Source organism: Giraffa tippelskirchi, chromosome 4, assembly GCF_054371585.1.
Source record: "Giraffa tippelskirchi isolate mGirTip1 chromosome 4, T2T-mGirTip1v1.2.pri, whole genome shotgun sequence".
NCBI lineage: Eukaryota > Metazoa > Chordata > Mammalia > Artiodactyla > Giraffidae > Giraffa > Giraffa tippelskirchi.
In genome coordinates this window covers 132,632,638-132,655,411 of record NC_137278.1, presented here as the reverse complement: position 1 = coordinate 132,655,411, position 22,774 = coordinate 132,632,638, and the positions used below count along the sequence as shown (strand labels likewise).

Genomic DNA, 22,774 nt, shown 5'->3' with positions numbered 1-22,774 from the left:
TGTACAGTTCAGTTCAGTTCAGTTGCTCAGTCGTGTCCGACTCTTTGTGACCCCATGAATTGCAGCACGCCAGGCCTCTCTGTCCATCACCAACTCCCGGAGTCTACCCAAACCCATGTTCATCGAGTCGGTGATGCCATCCAACCATCTCATCCTCTGTCGTCCCCTTCTCCTCCCGCCCCCAATCCTACCCAGCATTAGGATCTTTTCCAATGAGTCAACCCTTCGCATGAGGTGGCCAAGATAGGCTTGATAAAGGACAGAAATGGTATGGACCTAACAGAAGCAGAAGGTATTAAGAAGAGGTGGCAAGAATACACAGAAGAACTGTACAAGAAAGATCTTCACGACCCAGATAATCACGATGGTGTGATCACTCACCTAGAGCCAGACATCCTGGAATGTGAAGTCAAGTGGGCCTTAGAAAGCATCACTATGAACAAAGCTAGTGGAGGTGATGGAATTCCAGTTGAGCTATTTCAAATCCTCAAAGGTGATACATGTGTACAGCTGTTTTCAATTCTTTGGGGTATGTATCTGGGAGCAGAGTTGAACCATATGCTAATTGTACATTTATGTTGTAAACATAGGTTGTGCCTTTTCCCATTTCCACAATTTTTAGTCTCCAATTTCTCTACACTGTTGCTACCATTTGTTATTTTTAGTTGTCTTGATTATAACCACTTTAGAATATGTGGAGTTGTTGAATTGTGATTTTAATTTGCACTTTCATCATGACTAATATTTGACATCTTTTTTTCTGCTTCCCGACCATTTGTATCTCTTGTGTGGAGAATGATCTATTGGGGTCATTTATCCATTTTAAAATTGGGGGGTTTGTCTTTATGTTGGCATACTTTGGATAACGTTTCATCATATATTTAATGTGCAAATATTTTCTTTAATTCTATGGGCTATATTTTCACTTTCTGAATTGTATCTTTTGATGCAGATTTTTTATTTTGAGGAAATCCAATTTATTTATTTTTTCATTGCTTGCGCTTTGCTGTCAAATCTACAAAACTGTGGCTAAATCCAAAATTATGAAGATTTATCCCCATGTTTTATTGGAGCATTTAACAGTTATCCCTTTGTATCTGTGGAGAGTTGATTCAAGGACACTTGGGCATACCAAAATCTGCATAGTATTCGCATAAAACCTAGGGACATCTTCCTATATGCTTTAAATCAGCCTTCAGTGAAAAGAGAAAAACATCTCAGTAGATGAAGACATGAGCCGTGCCCTTGGCCATCTACTTTTTGTGGAAGGAGACATGACCCAAGGTGAGAATAAATCCAGATTCTTAAGCAGCGACTAAGGATCTGGCTGACTGATCAGGAAATTGGAAGAAAAGGGACTAGAAGACACAAAGAGGGTGAGGTTAAGATACATGACGTGAGAATATGAATGAAATGTGAAAATGGTTCTCTATCACTTGTTAACACCCACCAGAAAGCATTCTCCACTTAAAAACGGCACTGAAAAACCAAGTGGACGAAGTGACTTGATCAGCTGACGTTAACTATCCTTAATCATCACCCTAGAACTAGGACAAAGTAGACAAAGATGGAGGTTATACTGAAATGGACTCCTAGTTATCACCTGGCTACTGTCCCCTCCAAACGTCTAACCAGCCACCAACAGAGACAACACTGAGCCCCTGTTATGCACTATCCCTCAACCACACCACCTTCTTGGTAGTAAGCAGAATACACCAGGCCCTTTCAGTCCTTCAAGAGCAAGTGATACATCCTCACAGGGATGCCTAGGTCCAGGTACGGGTTTCACCTTTCCTGTTCACAGGGCTTCAGGCAGCACTGCAGGCATGAAATTCCACATGACATAGCACCTAAGGAGTCCACTGCACAGCAAAGGGGGATCAATTGATCATATCACACACTGCACCATCCAGAAAGCAGCTGGCCTTAGACAGCCCTGGAACAGCCTACTGAAGGTACAGTTGAAACCAGCATGGAGGAAATACTTTTCAAGGTTGGGTGCTATCCTTCAGGACACAACTGTTCGTTGTTCTTTTAGTTTCTAAGTTGTGTCCGATTCTTACTGCAACCCCATGGACTGTAGCTCACCAGGCTCCTCTGTCCATGGGGTTTCTCAGGCAAGATTTTGGAGTGGGTTGCCATTTCCATCTCCAGAGGATCTTCCCAACCCAGGAATCTAACCCGGGTCTCCTGCATTGCAGGTGCTGAGCCTCTGGGCAAGTCCTCTTCAGCACGCACAACATGCACTAAATTAGACATCTCTATAAACCGTTATGTTCCCCTGGGAATTAAAAAAAAATGGGCTTGGGACCAAGAGACGGGAGTAGCCCTACTTATTACACCCATGACCTGCTGGGGTATTTCCACCTGACCTTAGGCTCTGCAGGATTACAGGTCCTGATCCCAAAGGCACTCTTGCTGAGAAGACAGGATCTATTTGTTATTCAGTCACTCAGTTGTGTCCAACTCTTTGCGATCCCATGGACAGCAGCATGCTAGGCTTCCCTGTCCTTCACTATTTCCTGGAGTTTGCTCAAAGTCCTCTTCATTGAGTCAATCACACCCCCCAACCATCTCCTCCTCTGAAGTACCACCAGGGAACTTCAAACTCTGTCCAGGAAAGGAGCTCCATTCCAGCAGGATAACTGATCAGCTGGACAAAGTAGGGCTCCAGCTCCATCTTTAGATCACACTGAGGCCCCAGTTCCCTCAGGCTGCTGCCACTACAGGCAGGCCATGTCTTCTAACCTTTGCTTAGGGAATCCCGTCCAACAGCATTTCCTGAGCTACAATGCAGCCCAAATTAAGTCTTTTCCTACCAAATCTCAATTACAGAGGCTAAAACCTTGGAGAAGAATAGTAGCTATGTGTGGCCTTTTCCAAACTCACTTTGCATTTGCAGACAAGTGGCCATCAGAATCTCTGGGTGCTAGGATACAGGTTCCATGGCCTCTACTCCACACCCCCACCCTCCCCAACCCAAAGGTACCTGAACCTGTTAATTTATAAAACCACCAGACTGAGTGATGTGGATGCTAGCAGTTTGCCCATAACTTTTTAAAACAATGGGAAGATGGGACTTCCCTGGCAGTTCAGTGGTTAGCACTCTGTACTACCACCCCAGGGGAGCAGGGGTCTCCTTGGGAAACTAAGATCTTACATGCTGTGTGGTGGAGCAAAACAAACAAAAACAAATGGGAAGAAGATATCTTAATCCCTAATCTTGTTGCAGAAGTTTTTCAATCTGCATAAGGGATGTTCGTGAATAGTGTAAAAAGTACTAGACAAGAAAGCAGTGGGAACAAATAAAGTGGAGTATACAGCAAGCCCTATTAAAGGTAATCTCAGGATTCATCTGACAGGTCTTCTGAGTCACTTCCTGACCATTCCCAGGAAATAAACTAAAGCCAAGGTGATAATGTAACTATATAACTTTTCTCTATTCCATTTTTACAAAGGGTAACTTTTTGGCCCCCTTGTCATATTACATTATGGTGAGATCACACACTCCTAGCTTTACACACACACACACTCCTAGCCTTAGAGAACTCTGGAGATCTCACACACACACACACACACTCCCAGCCTTAGAGATTTTTGAGACAACAGCCAGCCATTAATTGTGAGAAAAAAATGTCAGTGGGAGCAGGGGGCACAGAGGATGAAAAAGAAAGAAGACATTTGGGAGGAATATGCAGAAATACCATAACTAGGCAAGTAGGTTTTAATAAGGGAGCCCTTTCCATTTACTTATTACAGGCTTTTAAATCTTTTAAGTGTATCTGTCTTGTTTTCCCTTTCCCATTAGACTGCTCCCAACCCACCCCCGCAACATATAGACACCACACTCTCAAACACAAACAAAATATGCATTCAACTTATTGTTTTACATTTTCATAACACTTTAACATTTAATAGAAACTATGTACAATCATTTTTTATTGTATCTTACATAAGATAGCCACTACAGAAATTTACATAGGTTAGAAGCAAGATGGATGGTTTAGGAAGGCCCAGTCCTGTGGGCTATTTTCTCAGAGGCTATGGGTCAGATATCATTGAGGAAAGGAGCTTCAGAGTACCCAATAAGGAAGAGAGGTGAGGAAAGGCTAAAATACAGGCTGCTAGACAGAGATAACCAACCACTGGGTCCCTCAACATCCCAAGACTTGGGAAACAGCATTACAAAAACCTCTCTCCCCTTAGGCACAGTCTCCAGGACTCTCAATCCCAGCAGCTCTGATGGGAATCACCTACCTCTCCCCCTTGCATGGAGTGGGAAGACAAACACAGCTCGTAGACACTACTGGTCCCTGCCCCCAACATTTGTTTGACTAGAGCACTCAATAACCCAAAAGAAAAACAAGGTAGTCTGGGTTGTCCTTTATAGTGAGAGACAGGTCAGAAATACTTGTTTAAAGAATGGGAAATACAAATCCTCCAAAGTCAACTTGTTCCCAGAATAAGCTATCAACTAACAGAAGTGGGTTCCGGCTTCCCATTTGCAGCAGCCACTCCACTCTGAGGCAATGGTGCAGGGGCTTTCTCAGAATGTCGAAGTCCCTGTGATCTGCACCCATCTCCAGCCATCTGCATCTGGCCCTGTTAAAACAAAGTCACTTTGGTTACAAACTCATTCATTGTGGCCTGCAGCATGAATCTGACTTATACAAAGCCCATGTATAGTAAGCAGCCAGAACAAGACAACAGATATAAAATAACTCTATGTAGTTGCTTTTCCCCATACTTGACTATTCCTGACCCCTGGAGTCATAAATCATTACTGGTAGCATTCCTGAGGCTCTCCCAATGCAAAGGAAAGCTGTGGGTTGTTTCTTCCAAATGAAGTAGCCATTCCCTGCTGAGGTTCCAGAACAACCGAGAGATCACACAGGAAGACAGTGCTCTGGGCCTCTGTTTGAAACCAACAGCTATAGTGTAACTGCAGGTCTTCAGTCAGGGCCATGAGTGTCCCACCCAAAGCTCAAAGAAACCAAATCACACTGCTTATGCTTAACTTTATGACGTAAACAATTCCAATACTGAACTCTCCCTTAAATCAATAATTTACCTACATTCCTTGCCTCAACCTTTCCTAGTTAACCAAATAAATTTATGTCCTGCTCTCCCAGATATGGGGGCCAGGGGCTAGTAGTAAGTATTCTAAGGCCCATCTGGAAAACTGCAACCAAGGGCACCTTTACAGCTAGTGATGACAACCTCAACCCCCGGGAGTACATGCCAGCCACAGCCAGCACGGAGCTCTCTGCCTGGCTCAAGTTATTATTCACTTGCCAAAATATCCACTGGGCCTTCAGCAATTTCTTTGACTGGATGATCGTCAAGGGTTAGTGAAGGATCAAAAAGCAAGGGTGAAGGAGGACACTGCATACCGTCACCCACAACATCCAAATCCTAAGAAAAGAAAAAGAAAAAAAAAAAAAAGAGTATTCTTTAAACAGGAAAATTCAAGGACAGAAAGTAAAATAGTAGCTACCAAGGGCTAGAGACAGAGGCAGTGTGGGAGTTACAGTTTAATGGATACAGTCTCTGTCGCACTGAGAAAAGTTCTGTGGAAAGTTCAATGGAAACTGATAGTGGTGATGGTTGCAATATAGTTTAAATGTACTTAATACCACTGAATAGTATGTTTTAAAATGGAAAATCTTACATTATAAATATCTTACCACAATAAAAAATATTTTAAAGAAGCATACACTGGGAATTCCCTGGCAGTCCAGTGGTTAGGACTCCATCCTTTCTTTCACTGCCAAGGGTGTTAGGTTCAACCTCTGGTTGGGGAACTAGACCTGTGCAGCACCCCGCCCTCCCCAAAACAGGCATATACTTCTAAGACTAGCTGTAGTCAACCTCTAAGTTCATGAGTGATGCATCTAAAATGGACAGCAGCATAATTATAAATTAAAATGAAATACTGCCTTAATAGATTGGACAATATGAGACCACTTGATAAACATTCCAATAGCCGCAAAGCCAGACAGTGAATAAAACAGGAAGAGGGATAGGGAAGAAAGAAGGAAGACAAAAAAGCTCAAACTCCTTCTGAATGGCCAGGAAATATTTTGGTTAAGTCATTATCCCCACAGAGAATAAGTTCCTGATTCTTAAACCTAACATAATCCAACTGCCCTTTAAAATACACACACACGACATTATATTCTACAGACTATGTTTCTTCCAACTGAACTGGCTATCCCCAAGGGAGGGCTGAAGCCAACAGACCAAAGGAAGACAATGCTCTTGGCTCCTGTCTGAAACCAACAGCTACAGCAAACTACGGGTCTTGATTCAGGGCCTAAAGCACTATAAAAGCTCAGACAATGTGTCAAACTCACTTTCATGCCTCTGCTTTCTAAGCATTACTGCTAAACTCTGCCTTCCAAGAGTGAAAACTACTTAAGGGTTTAAACTGTCCTGTGTTCAAGGCACTTTATAGAGGATCTATGTCTCCGGTAATTCAGCTTCTTGAGAAAACGGAAGTTCTATGCTTTAAAAATAAGTCTTAAGAATTTGAAATCCTTTCCCTTGGTTTTGATCACCAAAATGAAGAATCATATCCTCAAGATAATTAAGGTAAAGGAAACAATATAACTTTCAAGCCTTTGACTGTGTGGATCACAACAAACTATGGAAAATTCTTCAAGAGATGGGAATACCAGACCATCTTACCTGCCTCCTGAGAAATCTGTATGCAGGTCAGGAAACAAGTTAGAACCGGACAAGGAACAAGACTGGTTCCAAATTGGGAAAGGAGTACGTCAAGGCTGTATACTGTCACCCTGCTTATTTAACTTATATGCAAAGTACATCATGCGAAATGCTGGACTGACTGGATGAAGCACAAGCTGGAATCAAGATTGCCAGGAGAAATATCAATAACGTCAGATATGCAGATGAAACCAACCACCCTTACGGCAGAAAGCAAAGAACTAAAGAGTCTCTTATGCAAGTGAAAGAGGAGATTGAAAAGTTGGCTTAAAACTCAACATTCAGAAAACTTAAGATCGTGGTATCTGGTCCCATCACTTTATGGCGAATAGATGGGGAAACAATGGAAACGGTGTGTGTGGGTGTGTGTTTTGTTGCTCAGTTGTGTCCAACTCTTTGAGATCCCATGAACTGTGACCCACCAGGCTCCTCTGTCCACAGGATTCTCCAGGCAAGAATACTGGAGTGGGTTGTCATTTCCTTCTCCAACGGAAACAGTGAGAGACTTTATTTTGGGGGGCTCCAAAATCACTGCAGATGGTGACTGCAGCCATGAAATTAAAACACTTGCCCCTTGGAAGAAAAGTTATGAACAACCTAGACAGCATATTAAAAAGCAGAGACATTATTGCCAACAAAGGTTTGTCTAGTCAAAGCCACGGTTTTTCCAGTAGTCATGTACGGATGTGAGAGTTGGACTATAAAGCAAGCTGAGTGCCAAAGAACTGATGCTTTTGAACTGTGGTGTTGGAGAAGACTCTTGAGAGTCCCTTGGACAGCAAGGAGATCCAACCAGTCCATCCTAAAGGAAATCAGTTGAATATTCATTGGAAGGACTGATGCTGAAGCTGAAACTCCAATACTTTGGCCACCTGATGTGAAGAACTTACTCATCTGAAAAGACCCTGATGCTGGGAAAGACTGAAGGCGGGAGGAGAAGGGGACGACAGAGGATGAGACAGCTGGATGGCATCATTGACTCAATGGACGTGGGTTTGAGTAAGCTCCAGGAGTTGGTGATGGACAAGGAAGCCTGGCGTGCTGCAGTCCACGGTTGCAAAGAGCCGGACACGACTGAGCAACTGAACTGAACTGATAAAGGATGTGCTAGACTTAAAGCTGCTCAATTTAAGCAGAAACATAAGGAAAAGGATACAGCTGGCTACCTAACATCTATTTCAGATGTGTTAGAAACTTCTGTACCATCGACAAAAACCAGTGTTCTCACACCGTTAAGACTATTAACTGCTCGGACTCCCTGACAGCCCAGTGGTTAAGACTTCACGCTTCCATTGTAGGGGGTGCAGGTTCGATCCCTGCACTGGTTTCAAGGAACTAAGATCCTGCATGCTGCAGCCAGAAGGGAAAAAAAAAAAAAAAGACTGTGAACTGTTTTATCCAATTCTTTTAGTATGCACAATTATCATGCACTTGATCCTTGCACAATGCAGTGGTTAGGGGCACCAATGTCCAGTCAGAAATCAGTGTATAACTTCAAGGTGGCCGTTTGTGTCCATGGTTCTGTACCCTCAGATTCAATCAACTGCAGATCATGAAGACTGTAAAAAGTATTCACTGGAAAAAAAAATCTGCATAGTAAGTGAACCCACAAAAGCTCAAGCCCATGTTGTTCAAGAGTCAACTGCGTAATTAACTAACATGAAATTTAAAAGAACCCATATAAGTAATGTGGCAAAACGTTTCAAAGTCTCGAGATGACAATGGCGTAGAAATTTTTCAAAGAAAAACAGATACTAAAAAGGCTTTCTTCACATATTGAGTGTTGTCTGTTATGAGAATTAAAATTGGGAACAAGAACCTAAAATAAGAGGAAGAAAGGATCAGCAGAAATGCCTAACATAAGAGAAATATGTAGAGACAGACCAGAATATAGGATAGAATCCACACTTTGTTCTGATGTCAAAAATGGAACTCAAAAAACAAACAAACACAAAAAGAGAACAAGCTCAAAGTAACAGGATTAAGGTATTATATTACTATTTGTCCAATATCCTTAGATCAAAGGACAGAAAACAGGCAAGTGTTAATATCTGATACCTGGTCCTCCCACAAGTTACCAGAAATTATTATTAAGTTACAGAAATGATACCTAAGAAAGAACACAGGTAGATTGCTGGGTGGAATTCACATAATTAAGAAACTATTTTTTCCCAGCAAGACTAGTATATTCAGAATCTAAGGGAGGACAAAAATTCTTTTATAAAACTGAATTTGAACACATTTTCTGGAGAATTTTTACCTCCAAAGAATAAAACTACTTTTTAACGACCAATGTGGTTCATCTAAAGTACAGTAATACGGACATAATAGATGATCAAGCACAAACAGCGAAGTATCACTTTTAAGCCTCTAACAAAGGTCCTTCTTAAAAACCCATTAGATTCCCAAAAAATAAAGTTACTTCTTATACATTCTTTCACATCTCATAATCACTAACATTTTGTGTTATTATTCTCTGAAAAGCAAACAAGAATATAATCTTCAACAAAAAGTCATATTTTCTCAGATCTAAATCATCAAAAGTTTGAGAGAACACTCTTTAAAATTAATGACAAAAACAAGTGAAAGGGGAAACAAAAGGGTCAAAAAGAAATGGCTCTAGAAATTAACAATCACATGAAATAAAAATTAATAATAATCTAGTACATCTAAATAAAACACATGCTAATTTCTACATATATATATTACCAAGTGAAGGGAATCTGGCAATGTAGTACTTGATCAGGTTGTTTTTAAAACAGATAAATCTGTTCATGTTACTAAGTTTTAAAAAGAAAAAAAAGGAAAGATAGTACCTCTTTGGGTTTTCTTCACACGTAAAAATGAAGACAAGTGGACAAAAATTTGCCCATCAATCTAGGGCTATCTATTCATTTACTCTCTTCAACACAATCTCACTGGAAAACTTTGGAAAGCACTGGAGTATATAATCTCTAAGAGTCTCATACCCTATGAATCTGTCTGAAAGAAAAAAGTTTTTAAATTGTTTTTAATTTTTTTAGCTGTGCCATGCACCTTGCCAGATCGTAGTTTTTCCATCAGGGATAGAATCAATGCCCCCCTGCAGTGGAAGTGGGGAGTCCAAACCACTGGACCACCAGGGAAGTCCAGAAAGAAATGTTTTAAAAAGCAATCATAATCAAGATTATAACCAAAAGTATAATTTTATTATCATGAAGTGACAAACATTAATGTACTATGCCTACAGACAGTATACAATCAAAAAAGAGGGGAAGGGAATTTATTCAGTTCACTCTTCTTTTTGGGCCACACTACTTGGCTTATGCGAACTTAGTTCCCCAACCAGGGAATGAACCCAGGCCACAGCAGTAAAGCACCCAGTCCAAACCACCGGACCTCCAGGGAATTCCTTGGAATCAGCTTACTGATTCACTGAATCAGTTTATTGAATCAGTACCACTTTTTAAGATATTAGCGTTTCCTGATGTATCTTTTTAGTGAGCAACACTGTAGGCCATCCAAATCCTGCTTCTACCCCTACACAAACAATACTGCAACCTTTACTCAATTTTCTATTTTGATTTGTCACTTTAAATATGCCATGGTTATATGCAAAACATCTTATTTATTAAATTCAGAAGATTTATCTTCATAATAAATAATGAAAACCTTTATTCAGAAAGCTAAAGATTAAGCCAAGTGCTAAAAAAAAAAGAGAGGGAATGTCACCTGATCCCTAAAGTGAATGACACAGTAGGGTAGTGCTAATTAGGGAAGCAAATACAATCAGAGATGTGTTTAAGAGCTGGGACCAGTTGAGGAGCAGGCTGAAAAAGGCAATGAAGTGTATACACTTAGAAGGTTGTCACAGTAAACATTTAGAGAGTTCACTGATATCTGAGTCCATTCACCAACGAATCTTTAATAACTATCAAAAATGAAAAACAGTAGGCAGAGCTAAGTTTAGGGTTGTTTTTTGGGGGGACACATTAATCTAAAAATGATAACCCTGACTACTCAACCAAAACACTCTGCATTGCTGAGCAGATACTGGAATTCATTTGTATTGTTAAGATTCTAAAAAAAAAAAAGATTCTAGTGAATTACCTTGTGAATGGACACCAAATTTCCCAGCTACATAAATCCAATCACAAAGAGACTTTCCTCCAACTTCTGTTTATAATTTCCCTTATCATGCCCTCAGAAAAACTTCTGTAAATTTAAACTGTCTCTAAACAAATATGTTAACATACAAACACGACATACATATCATTTCAAAAAATTTATCAGTTTTTTTCTTTTTTAAACCACAAATGACTAACCTAGTCTCACCATTAATAAATAAGGCCTTGCCTCAAGGGCCAACCAGAGCAGAGCTTCTCTAACTTACATCACTGAACTCCAGAGGTAAACTCTCAGTGGGCTGAAGCTCGGCAGCACTCAAGTACAGATCCATGGGGCCGGCTTCCAGATCGTCTGGCACAGACAGTACCTGCTCGGGCTTATACATCTGAGGAGGCAACTGGAAATGCAGTGGGCAGCAAGGATCCTCAGAAAGGCTTACAGGAACTGGTTTGTTGCAGGGTACCTCTTCAGACCCCTGGCAGCATTTGAAGAGAACCTGATTCGTGTCCTGACAAATATCTGTAGAAAAACGGTCAAGGGAAATAAAATGGATCTATCCAAGGCACAAAAAAGTTGTCTGCCATGTAAAATTCAAGGTCTGGACTACACAAGATTATTAGTTACATTTGATACAGAATCAAATGCTGGCAGCAACTTTTAAAGTTATTTCTCAAATTTTCATTTACTAGAGTAATTCTAGCTCTACCAGTAGTGTAAAACTAGTCCCCAACCTCCATTTCAGGATCTATACTTTAGAGTAGACACTAATCTCATTCTCTCCATGAGGGTCAAATATAAAACATTTAAAAACATAGTGCTAAGTATCAACAGTAATGATCCTAGAAATCTGTAGCTATCCAGAAGAAACATGTCCCAGCAAAAGCAAATAGCTTGCAGAGGCCCCTACCAACTCCTTCCAAGAGTCAAAAGATACAATGTTGTTTCTGCTGTTAAGCAGACTGGCAGACAGTTGTTCTTGTTTTTTTAAAAAAACATTTTGAACTTTGTTTCCAAAATGTTTTATTACATAAATTTGTTTAAAAGCAGGGTACTGGGGGAAACAGAAGCTCTGGTAACATAACTAGGTATCATACTCTAACAGGAAACACTTTGCTTTAATGAGGGCCCATGGAAAGTACTCCAAGAACACTCCAGGAGCCCTAACAACTTCTATTACAGGTAGAAGCAGAAAAGGGCTATATTTCCAAGTTGGCAAAGAAGCGCTGTAGAATGAATGAACATTGAAATCATGATTAGATAACAAAATTTCAGACGTCAGTCTACAAAATACATATTTCTCAAGTTTTAGCATTTTCTGATATCCTAACTACACAGTTGTTTTCCCTAAATTAAAAGACAACTGTCATTTCAAATTTGGGCTTATTTTTTAAACCAGAAAGCACAACTTTCTATAAATTGACTGTACCCAATTTTCTATAAATTGATTATGCAAGTATGGGTAATTTTTAATCCTCCAAATTTTAAGGTAATTTTTTAAAGGTAAAAAATCTAATAATTCTAATTTTTAAGCCAAATAAAGCCTCTTGAAGAAAGTTATTTTTTCAATCCATTCTTAGAACTTGCCAAACTCTCTAAAACAGAGTTACACAGCACTGCCACTACTAGCACTGTGGCTATCTGTGTGCTGTAGAATGTTTATTAGCAGCATTCCCAGCCTCTGCCCACTAGATGTCAGCAACACCCGACCAGAGCTATGACTGACAAAAATGTCTCCACACATTGCCAAACGGGGGGACAACGGCCCCAGCTGAGAACTACTGCTCTCGAGGTAAAGTATATAGCTCACTGTAAACAAATAACTATTGAAATGAAAATCAATGCTCAAGTGAACAACAAATTGCAATCTGTGTGCTTAAGAAGACCAATCTTGTTTAAATTATCAAAATCTTAAATGTTAATCCATTAAATGTTTTAATTAGAACCTTTTTCATGTAATTCAAAGGACTTTCACAAGCCTCTTAATTACTATCACAATATCCCTGAAAAACCTTTTACCCCCCTCCTCCACCCCTTTCCTTTCAGATGGGGACGACAGACAAAGAAGGGAATGGTTGACCTACAACTAGAGACTGGGTCCTTCACTTTCAGTCCAGGGCTGTCTCCATTAGACCAGAGTAAAGAGTTAACAGGTCACCAATGGCAGTCGCATCTTTCTCTGGGATAAGGACTTAAGGAAGGGTAAGTGACTTAGGCAACCATGGAGTGGAAAGGAAAAGAGCATAAAAGAGAAAAATAATACTTCCCTTCTCTTTTCAAATACATTTTACGTTCAACTTTGCTTTTTTAAAATATTAAAATTCTAATAAACTGAGTACAGTGCAGTAAGAAAAAGTCTAGAATACTCTTTAATATCCATAAGTTGGGTTTTTTGCCTTATAAAGTAATTCAAGGCCACTGAAGAAAACCTGAAAGTACAAAGCAGAGGGAAAAAAGGCATTCATAACCCCATCATCCAAAAATAGTCACATTTCTCTTATATTCCTCCCAGTATTAGTTCCATGTAGTTAAAACCATACTCTACTGAATTCCATATTCTATTTTTGTCACTATCATTTTCTTGTCATTCATTAACTTTAAATGTTTAATTCCTGAACATATTCCAGATTACACTTTATCAAAATTTTTCTATTTTCCATCCCTGAAAATTTTAAGGCTATCTCTAGTTGGGAGAATTTTATGTAAAAATATTGATCTGTATTTGATTATCTTCTTAAATTCCCAGAGATGACATCAAAGAACATGAACGTTAAAAAAGAAAAAAAAAAAAGAATATGAATATTGTCAAACTGCTTTCTAAAAAGCCTGTAGCACTTTAGTCTCACTGGCAGTGTTTAGAAGGGCCCATTTCACTATTCCCTCAAACTTTTGAAACTTATTAATTATATTTCATACATAGATAAGTATCAAATTTATAGATTAGGGAATTCCTTGGTGGTCCAGTGGTTAGGACTCAGCACTTTCACTGCAAGGACCTGGGTGGGTTCAATCCTTGGTCAGGGAACTAAGATCTCACAGGCTGTGGTAGTGCAGCCAAAAAGAAAAACAAAATGCATAGATTAAAAATCAGTTTTCCTTTCAAAAAAGAATATTTTCCTTTCCTTCTTACTAAAGAAAATACATTTTACTTTCCAAATATTTGTATATTTTGCCAGGCAAATGAAATCCAGCAAGATTCATGCCTTTCATATAATGAAGATTATATTTAGAAAGTGCATTTACTATGAAAGTGACTTTTCCCAATCAATGTTCATAATGTAGATGCACTTTCACAATCTAATATACAACTCAAAAAAGTTTACAACCCAATTATAAATATAAGTTTCCTATTTGAATGAAATCTAAAATACACAAGCCATGGCCCTGACCACACAAAAGGATAATATTCAAAGACAGCTCACAGTTCAGAATCATCCCACAGTTTTTGGATACACAACAATTTTCTTTTATAGTAACTGGACTTAACATTATTACAATTCTAATGAAAAAGTTAAACCAAGCATCTCTAAATTTTGGAATCCTAATATTAATCAACTACAAATAAGTATTAGCCCCTATCACCAATGACTGAGATGTTTCTTTCTAATGAATTGACCACTACATTTCCAAGATCTGAAATGGCCAACAGACCTTAGAAAGAGACTTCTTTAGGCTCCTGTTTGAAACCAACAGCTTCAGCAAACTGCTGGCCTTGATTCAGGGCCAAAAGAAAACAAAGACCTTCAATTAACTAAACTATCACAGATCCCCACTAGCCTTCAGATTAGCTAGCAAACTAAACACAGCGAAAAAGATACGGGTAAGGCAGTGTCTGGTCATTGGAAGAGACTGATTGGAACAACGAACATCATCCACAAAGGCCAAGCACCTCTGACTGGAACGAGTGGTATGGGCCTAAAATGAGAAAATACATTAGTCAAAATAAATTACCTACCATTTAACACTTTATTCACCAATGCTATGCAAAAGGAAAAAAAAAATTAAACCTCATGTCCAAATAAAGAGCCAACCATAATTTGAAATACAACTCCTTCATATTACAAAAGTGTGATACACAGGCCTAGTGTTTTTCAAACTACCTGTCTTTTACTTATCTTAAATTGTAGTCTTACGTTGAGTCTCAAAAAATATGAGAAAGATGGAATTACTCTTACTGATGTTTTGTTTAAAAAGCATTTTAAACAAATTTAAAAATGATGACTTAACTTGGTTCGTCAAACTTACTGACATTCATTGTTCTTATTATTCTACTTATATCTCTGCTTTCTAAAACAAGAGTCCCAAACTGTTTGGTGTTCTGTGCCTATTTCTGACTGAAGATTTCTGAACCAAGTAACTTAGAAATCTATGGCAATCTTTCAATATGCAGATGAAAATAAGAGTTCAGAGAGGTTCATTTATCAGAGCAGGCACGGAACTGATCAGAAGGGAACTAAAACCCATGTCTCTGGACTCTCAGGTAAGTGCTCTTTTCAATATACCCCAGTAAGTTAGATTTCAGAACAAAAACTGTGAAAGTGAGAGTTAATCGTTCAGTCATGTCCAACCCTTTAAGACCCCATAGACTGTAGCCCGCCAGACTCCTCTGTCCATGGATTCTCCAGGCAATAACATTGGAGTGGGTAGCTATTTCCTTCTCTAGGAAATGTTCCCAAACCAGGGATCGAGCCCAGGTCTTCCGTGTTGCAGGCAGATTCTTTACTATCTGAGCTATCAGAGAAGCCCTGTAAGCCCAGTTAAGTTAGATTTTAGAACCAAAACTGTTTTACTGTAACTCTGTAAAAGCAAATGTATACACCTTAAAGGTATATACACAAATTACCTGTTGGGCGGCACCATCTGTGGCCAGCATTCTGCGCTCCTTCAGCTGCCTGTGTAGTAAGGCTTCCACTCCATAGCGCTGACGATACCGCCGAAGACATTTTAGACGCTTTAAGTTTTCTCGTTCTTTGGCCAGAAGTCCCTCTGGGCCAGTCAGGAGACTACTACCTGGAAAGTCAAAAGAGTCAAGATGTTATTTGCCAAGCAACCAATCAAGGATGCATCTTCAAACAGTTTCAAAAGCAAATCCTTCTCCAGTCCAGGTAACAAAAAAGAATAAGTCTAACTACCAAATTCACATGTTGATTGAACCCGTGACAGGTTGTTGGAACTGGCATAAAACTTGCCTAGAGCTTCATGTTCCACTTTGCGATTGTGTAAGTAACGTCGCTTCTTCTCTTTGAGCAGATGCTGAAGTCGTTTAAACTGATCAATGTACAAAGATTGCAAACGAATAAGCTTCTCACGCATAATCAGGGCCACTTCTTCTGCTGTGTAGACACCAGCATGTCTAGAATAAGAGACGATTCAAAAAGGATAAGAAAGCACAACAATAAGACCCAAGCTTAAAAGGAGCAAAGAGTGAAGGTTAGACTTAGGTTTGCTATTCAACAAGCAGTCAGTGCTGAGACAATCACCTTACAAAATTAGAATGTTTTCACAGCATTTTACTATTGTTATCAAAAAACAAAAACAAAATAACCAAGAATGGATACTAATGTATGATCTCAAAATGTGGGGAAGGAAAAATGTTTCTTTATGCTCCTGTTATTTGCATTATGTTTAAATAGGAGTAAAGACACAGAACACTCAAAACTTTTACTAATCTACAGTCTTGTTCCCTTTAATAATTTAATACAGAAGAAAACCACTTACCAGTAAATTAAAGTGTTTAATTTAGTAGCATGTATCTCAATATATTTTAATTAAAGTACAAAAGATCACAAATAATTACAACTTCTAATTTAAAAGTACACTTTTAATTGGTGGTCCAGTGGTCAGGATTTTATGCTCTCACTGCTGAAAGGCCTGGATTCAATTCCTGTTCAGGCAACTAAGATCCTGTAAGCCACAAAGCATAGCCAAAAATAAATAAATAAAAATAAGCTACACTTGTATTTTGGAGTTTACACTAGCCCTCATAACACTGATCTCAATGGCTAGTCAATGTCCTCAGCTCATTCTCTTGACAATATTCTCAAAATATAGTACCCTGGAGAAACCTTTAATTGCCAAAGATCTAGATCCACATCAACTTTATTAAGCTTTGCCACCAACTATGAATTAACAAAACTTAAAAAAAAAAACTTATTCAAAAAAAAAAAAAAATTCTAGTGATTAATGAGGTCACATAAGCAAATGAGTTAAATGGCAGCATTTCAAGACTGTTTCCTTACTCTGATTTAAGTAGTTCAAAACTTAAGAGATTAACTACAAATTTAAAAGATTTTTTATTCCATTTGTCTTATTATATAAATAAAAAAATTATTCTTTCTATTGATCATTATATAAATAGAAAGTGATCATTATATAAATAGAAAGAATAAGCTAGATATATATCTTGACTTGATACTTTCATATTTTGACCTAGTAAAAATTATTTCTATTATTTAAAAGGCAAAATATACATAAACTCTATACTAATTTTAAATCCAAAAAGTATGTGCTCTTTAAAAGTTAACTCTTAAATCACTGAAATACACAGAATGAAACTATTAACTTTAGGACTGACAGCAAATAATCTCTGCCAAAAACTTTTCTTAAATATAAACAGGAGATAATACCTGTGTATAAGAAAAGTACAACTACAAAGTACTCTGAAATTATAAAAATAGCAAAATCTAAGACTCAGAAAATGTGAAAATTTCAAAAATATCTAATGTTTCAACAAGGTGATGAGGTTATTCATATTCAGGAAAATGGGGCATGTCTGCATTAATGCCTGTATCCCTAAAATGCTGAGGCCTTAACCTAATATCATTTGTTAAAATGAAATTAATTTCATTGTACACTGTCAGAAGAGAATTTAACTGAGGACTACAATTAGAATTTACAACAAATCATTTGGGGAGGCAGATGAGCATCCTAACTAAGGTGAATGCCTAGTTCATGTGACAAATGAGTTGTTTTAAAGATGGAGCCGCAAATATTCACAGCTAGTTATAATTTAAAAAAATCATATACTAACTCTTCTTGCTCTGATGTGCACAAATATCAGTCTAGGTTTATTATTAGACCAATTTCAAAAAAGGGAATCACTTACTATATTGTGTTAAATTGTTTTTTCCCTTTGAATGTTTCTTTTAGGGGAAACTGACATTTAGCCCTTTTAACACTTGTATTTCTCATAAAATTAACTGGTATTTTGTTTTATTTAACAATCTCCTGTAAGGGCTTCCCTCCTAGCTCAGTAGGTAAAGAATCTGCCTGCAATGCAGGAAATCCAGGTTTGAATCCTGGGTTGAGAAGAATCCTGGGAAGAATTCCTGGGTTGGGAAGATCCCCTGGAGAAGGAAATGGCAACCCACTCCAGTATTCGTGCCTGGAGAATTCCATGGACAGAGGAACTTGGCAGGCTACAGATCATGGGGTTGCAAGAGTTGGACACAACTTAGCAACTAAACCACCAAATCTCCTGTAAGTCAGGTTAGCGTAAATGTGGATCAGTGAAGATTGATCTACTCTAGATTAGTACAGACAAAATAAAGTTTCTGGACCTTCCAAACTGAGTGTTTACCACACCAAAAGACAATCACTTTGTGATCCTACAGCATGTACACCTCAAACAATCAAGTATGGCATTTCCAGAAGCACAATGTAATGTAACTATATAAATTTTATCTACATCTATGTCTATCTATATCTACATCTATATATATATACAATATCTATATCTATCTATCTATCTATATATATATACACGGCTTAGTATAAAGTTTCTACTGTGAAAATATCCTGCTAGAAACAAGCATTCCTTCTCAAACTACTTATATGGACTTTCCAAACAAGTAGTTTCTGAATAGCTCTCTATATTCAGATTACTTAAATAGATGAAATTATTCTCAGAAAATATAACCCTAAATCACTTCTTAGAAACCTCAGAATCCAAGGAATGAAGAAGATGCTATTCTAAGAATTTGTCAAACACAGTCAAGTCTAGAAATGCATTACCCCTTCCACTATTTAAGAGTTCTTCCACCTAAACTGTCAGTGGGAAGTATCGAGATAGAAGTTAGGAAAAAACAAAAACTAAACCCAAACTATGAGACACAGAAACATTAGACTTTTGAGTGGCCATGTTCTGTAACTCCAAAGCGATCATGGGTTAAGTAAAGAGCAGAACCTTAGTAAGATATAATTAGGTCAATTACTCCCAGGTTTCTATATCAGTTTCTCTTTCTTAGGCATGAAACCAAAGGAAGCTCTTAAACATCTTTTAATTTTTCTTAGACATATAAAGGTAAATAAAATATGAATTAATCAGAATTTTGGGGGAAAAAAAGTTGTTATTCAAATATAACCAGTTTTTTATTCCTGAGGTTTAAGTCAAGAACCAATTCTCATCACTTTTCTCGTCTCTGATCTCCACCCACCTCTCAACTCCTATGTCCAAGAAATCTATTTCCCCCCTGTACTTTCTCACGTGTAGAATCTGATGTCCAAAAACTTTCCCAAATTACAAGACTTCTAAAAAAGAATTGAATCCTACTCTGAAGCAAGATGGTGATGAACAATGATACTTTAATATGCAGAAGCTATTACTGCTCACAAATAGCTAAGCTATCTTCAACCCTCCTAGCTTATTAATCTATTAACAGCATGCAGTACTACATTCCACATACTACCTACTAAAATATTTTAAAGCCCTATGTGGAGTTACAACTTACTTTAGGGGATCTTCTTGATCACTGTCTATGCTATCAGCTTCACTGTCAGGGTCACCTCTCCATGTCTGATCCACAGTAATGGGTTCCTGCTCCCCATCACTCCAGCTGTCTTCATCTGAGGCAAGGAAGGGAGAGCAGCCATTAAGACTTCCCACCTCTGTAACTCCACCACACAAAACTAGATTACTTAACACACCAACCCAAATCTTAAAATTAAAAATGCTTAATACAGAAGCACTGGCAAATAAAAATGGCTTAAGAAATATACTTCCTGAGTATGAGTACTTATAACACAAATGAGTTAACCATAGCCTCAAAAAGGACAGAAAGGGCAACTCAAAATTATTCTGTTTCCTGAAATTATCTTACCTAACAAAGTTGTTAAGTATAAAAACAGCACTGAGTCATAAACTCAGGAAAGTAAACCTAAGCACACATGACTTAAAACCAAAAAGACTGATGAAAAAGAGCAGTCCTGAATTCTCCCAAACTGGCAATGAATTAACAATAATATTGTATTTTCAAGTGCCACATATGTTCAAGGCACTGAGATAAACCAAAGTTCTTTGTTAACTTTCTTCCTGTTTTTTCATTATGAGAGCGAAGATCCTTACCCAGAATTCGGCTGGCTTCGCTGCGGCTACTTTCTGGAGTCTGAGATCCCAGCTCTGTCTTAGCGTATGAGCTCAGCTGGCACAAGAGTGTTTCACCCACAGGCCCTGGATTGGTCTTTTTCATTTGCGCATGAAGTGCCAGGGCATTCCTACGAGCATGTTCAGCACAGAAGGATACCCTAAGGAGACAAAATATTAACGTTTTATACTCATGCTCCCTCTTATAAGAGCTCAATGATTTCCACAGACAGTGATCTTTAGATCATTTTCAGGAAATTAAAATGACTATTATCTTCATTTATAGATTAAAAATGCCAGTGAGGCAGAATAATTTAACAGGCAAGATCAACTCATTTGGTATTACTGAAGGGAAATGTAGGCTAACATACCCCAGTGATCTATCCATCTAAGGAAATATTCCAACTATAAAAATGCTGGTAACATTTTGCAACAAATCACACTGATCCACCTTCATCTCTCAAAACTGGTTCTGGAAGGCAATTCTGCATTTTATAACACTTCAAAATCAATCCATTGTAGGTAATAAGATGTGGGATACAATGCATAAGTATCTAGCCAAATTGTTCCTGCATGGATATTTTTCCTAGAAAAATACACATGTATACAATTTTGCATTACCTAAGATTCAAGGACAGCCAAAAGAGCCATGGAACCTAGGCTTAAGAATAATAATAATAACAATAATCTTTATTTTACAGGTAAGGTAACAAAGAGACAACAAAATGGCCCAACTAGGAGATGTCTCCTCGTCTTCATCATTTTAAAAAATTTTCCAAGGATATATCCATAACTTCAATTTTATAAACACGTGCCTAAAACACTTGGCGGCTGTTTCCAAGGCCATATCCTGCCACATCTTCCTCTCACTTAAAAACTAAAAGTACAAACGACAGGTATCTATCTGTCTCTCTCTCTCTATATATATACATATATATATATATATACACACACACATACCCATCTTTCTTCTCAGGCTTTGGGGCAGCACTGGGACATCTTTTTCCGTTCTTCGTCGATATATAACTACACTGCTTGAAAGGCGCATTCTTGTCTTCAAGAATATGCTTAATGCAAAATTCCTGCCCTTCCAGACGAGGCTGCGAACATGGACGATGAGTAAAAGAACAAGACACGGGCTCCTGAGATCTGGGCACTGGGGTGATCCTCCCCCGATTGGTCGGCAAGACGTGAATCCGAATCCTGTTCATACCAAAACCTGCAGGGTCGCATAAAAATCAAAGCCCTTACCGCGCGGCTTCTAAAACGCCAGGCGGAAGTCACGCTCCTTAACTCCCTTCCGCCCAGGTCTACCAAGACGTTACTGAATCTGCCTCATCTCAACTTCTCGGTCCAAGCCCTCCCCCAACTCCGACCACAGCCACGTTGAAAGTATCTCAAGAGCTCGCACGGTCGCCACACAAACGAGAAGCAGCAAGAGGCGGAGTGCCAGCTCCTGCCCCACGCCGCGCCGCAACCGCCCCACCCCTGGCCTCCGCCTCCCCGCATGCCGCCTTTGTCCCGGCCCGCCTCAAAGCTGAAGGCTGGGCCCTGCCCATCCTCGGAGGCCCGTCCAAGCGCCATTTTGTCCTAAGACTCCGAGAACCGGCGAATCTGGGTCCTGGACGCCCAGAGGAGTAAAGCGACCCTGACGCTGACTGAGACAGAGTAGCAGCTCGGAACAGACACAAGGGGCGAAACAGCAGCCTAACTCCAAAAGCGAAAATCAAACACAACCGCCATCTTACCTCTGCCGCTGCACCGCGCCACTCGCTTTCTGGCAGCGCCAGCCACTTCTAACATGCCTTTCCGGGCTCCCAGCCACTGATTGGATACTGAGTCTACGACTCTGTGTCACCATTGGCTATCTATCGCGTTCAGGGGGAGGGGCGCTGAGAAAAGGCGCGGCTGGGTGGCTAGAAGAGCTGTCTGTCAGCAACTCAGCTCCAGAGAGTGAGGCGGAGGGAGCGTGGGTTGTGGGACCTGCTCGATAGGGACGGCTTTTTCCATTTCCGATCGTGGCTGATGTCCAGGCGGATTTGGGGCGCTGTGTGTGTGATCTTAGGCCGTAGCTGTTTCACCACCCCTACAAAGTGGGTATAACAAAATCGACATGTAGAGGCCAAAGAATCACTGTATATTTGACTCTCATTGTTTATACAGGAAAAGGCTTTAGTTTTCTTTTGCGAACAGTTCATTTATGGAAACATTTTTTCAAGTATTTACTGAGCCTGGGAAATTACACATATAAACTTTTAATTTTCAGAACCCTAAGAAGTAGAAACTATGATCTCCATATTACAGATAAGATAATGGAGGAACAGAACGGGCCCATACCTAATAAATAGTGGCAAGGAGGTGAATTTGAATCCAGCCCTTATTCTGAGTTTCCCTAGTGGCTCAGACGGTAGAGAATCCACTTTCAGTTCAGGATACCCGGATTCTATCCCTGGGTCCGGAAGATCCTCTGGAGAAGGGAAAGCCAAGCCACTTCAGTATTCTTGCCTGGAGAATCCCATGGACAAGAGCCTGGCAGAGATGGGTAGCAAAGAGTGGGACACACTTAGCGACTAACACTCA

General features: G+C 39.2%; 1 protein-coding gene and 3 non-coding genes across 15 annotated transcripts; all 4 read right to left on the bottom strand.

Annotated features, from left to right (window-relative positions):
- Positions 1-3,884: 3,884 nt before the first annotated feature.
- On the bottom strand, positions 3,885-21,992 carry KANSL2 (KAT8 regulatory NSL complex subunit 2). 12 transcript variants are annotated; one of them, XM_081596834.1, is made up of 10 exons: positions 21,943-21,992; positions 21,155-21,413; positions 20,177-20,355; positions 19,563-19,677; positions 16,019-16,186; positions 15,677-15,839; positions 14,652-14,748; positions 11,102-11,355; positions 5,292-5,415; positions 3,885-4,602 (listed from the first exon to the last, which is right to left on the bottom strand). In XM_081596834.1, exons 2-10 carry the CDS (start codon positions 21,403-21,405, stop codon positions 4,547-4,549), a joined length of 1,407 nt encoding a protein of 468 aa, XP_081452960.1. In that variant the 5' UTR covers positions 21,406-21,413; positions 21,943-21,992; the 3' UTR covers positions 3,885-4,546. The 12 variants fall into 12 exon arrangements, with proteins under 12 accessions (XP_081452960.1, XP_081452963.1, XP_081452958.1 ...); XM_081596837.1 differs by having other exon boundaries at positions 3,885-4,596; XM_081596832.1 differs by having other exon boundaries at positions 5,296-5,415.
- Positions 4,828-4,966, bottom strand: LOC145504108 (small nucleolar RNA SNORA2/SNORA34 family). Its single transcript, XR_014052088.1, has one exon. It is a non-coding gene; the product is annotated as a small nucleolar RNA SNORA2/SNORA34 family (small nucleolar RNA).
- On the bottom strand, positions 6,188-6,319 carry LOC145504106 (small nucleolar RNA SNORA2/SNORA34 family). Its single transcript, XR_014052086.1, has one exon. It is a non-coding gene; the product is annotated as a small nucleolar RNA SNORA2/SNORA34 family (small nucleolar RNA).
- Positions 14,425-14,560, bottom strand: LOC145504105 (small nucleolar RNA SNORA2/SNORA34 family). The gene has a single exon (XR_014052085.1). It is a non-coding gene; the product is annotated as a small nucleolar RNA SNORA2/SNORA34 family (small nucleolar RNA).
- Positions 21,993-22,774: the final 782 nt, after the last annotated feature.

Excerpts from the sequence above, each read along its gene's own strand:
- KANSL2 (XM_081596832.1), bottom strand. The coding sequence starts at position 21,405 with ATGAACAGGATTCGGATTCACGTCTTGCCGACCAATCGGGGGAGGATC. Across the intron at positions 5,416-11,101 it reads TACCTCTGGAGTTCAGTGAT|GATTTGGATGTTGTGGGTGA; the intron begins GTAAGTTAGAGA and ends TTCTTTTCTTAG. Across the intron at positions 4,603-5,295 it reads AAGGCCCAGTGGATATTTTG|GGCCAGATGCAGATGGCTGG; the intron begins GCAAGTGAATAA and ends TTGTTTTAACAG.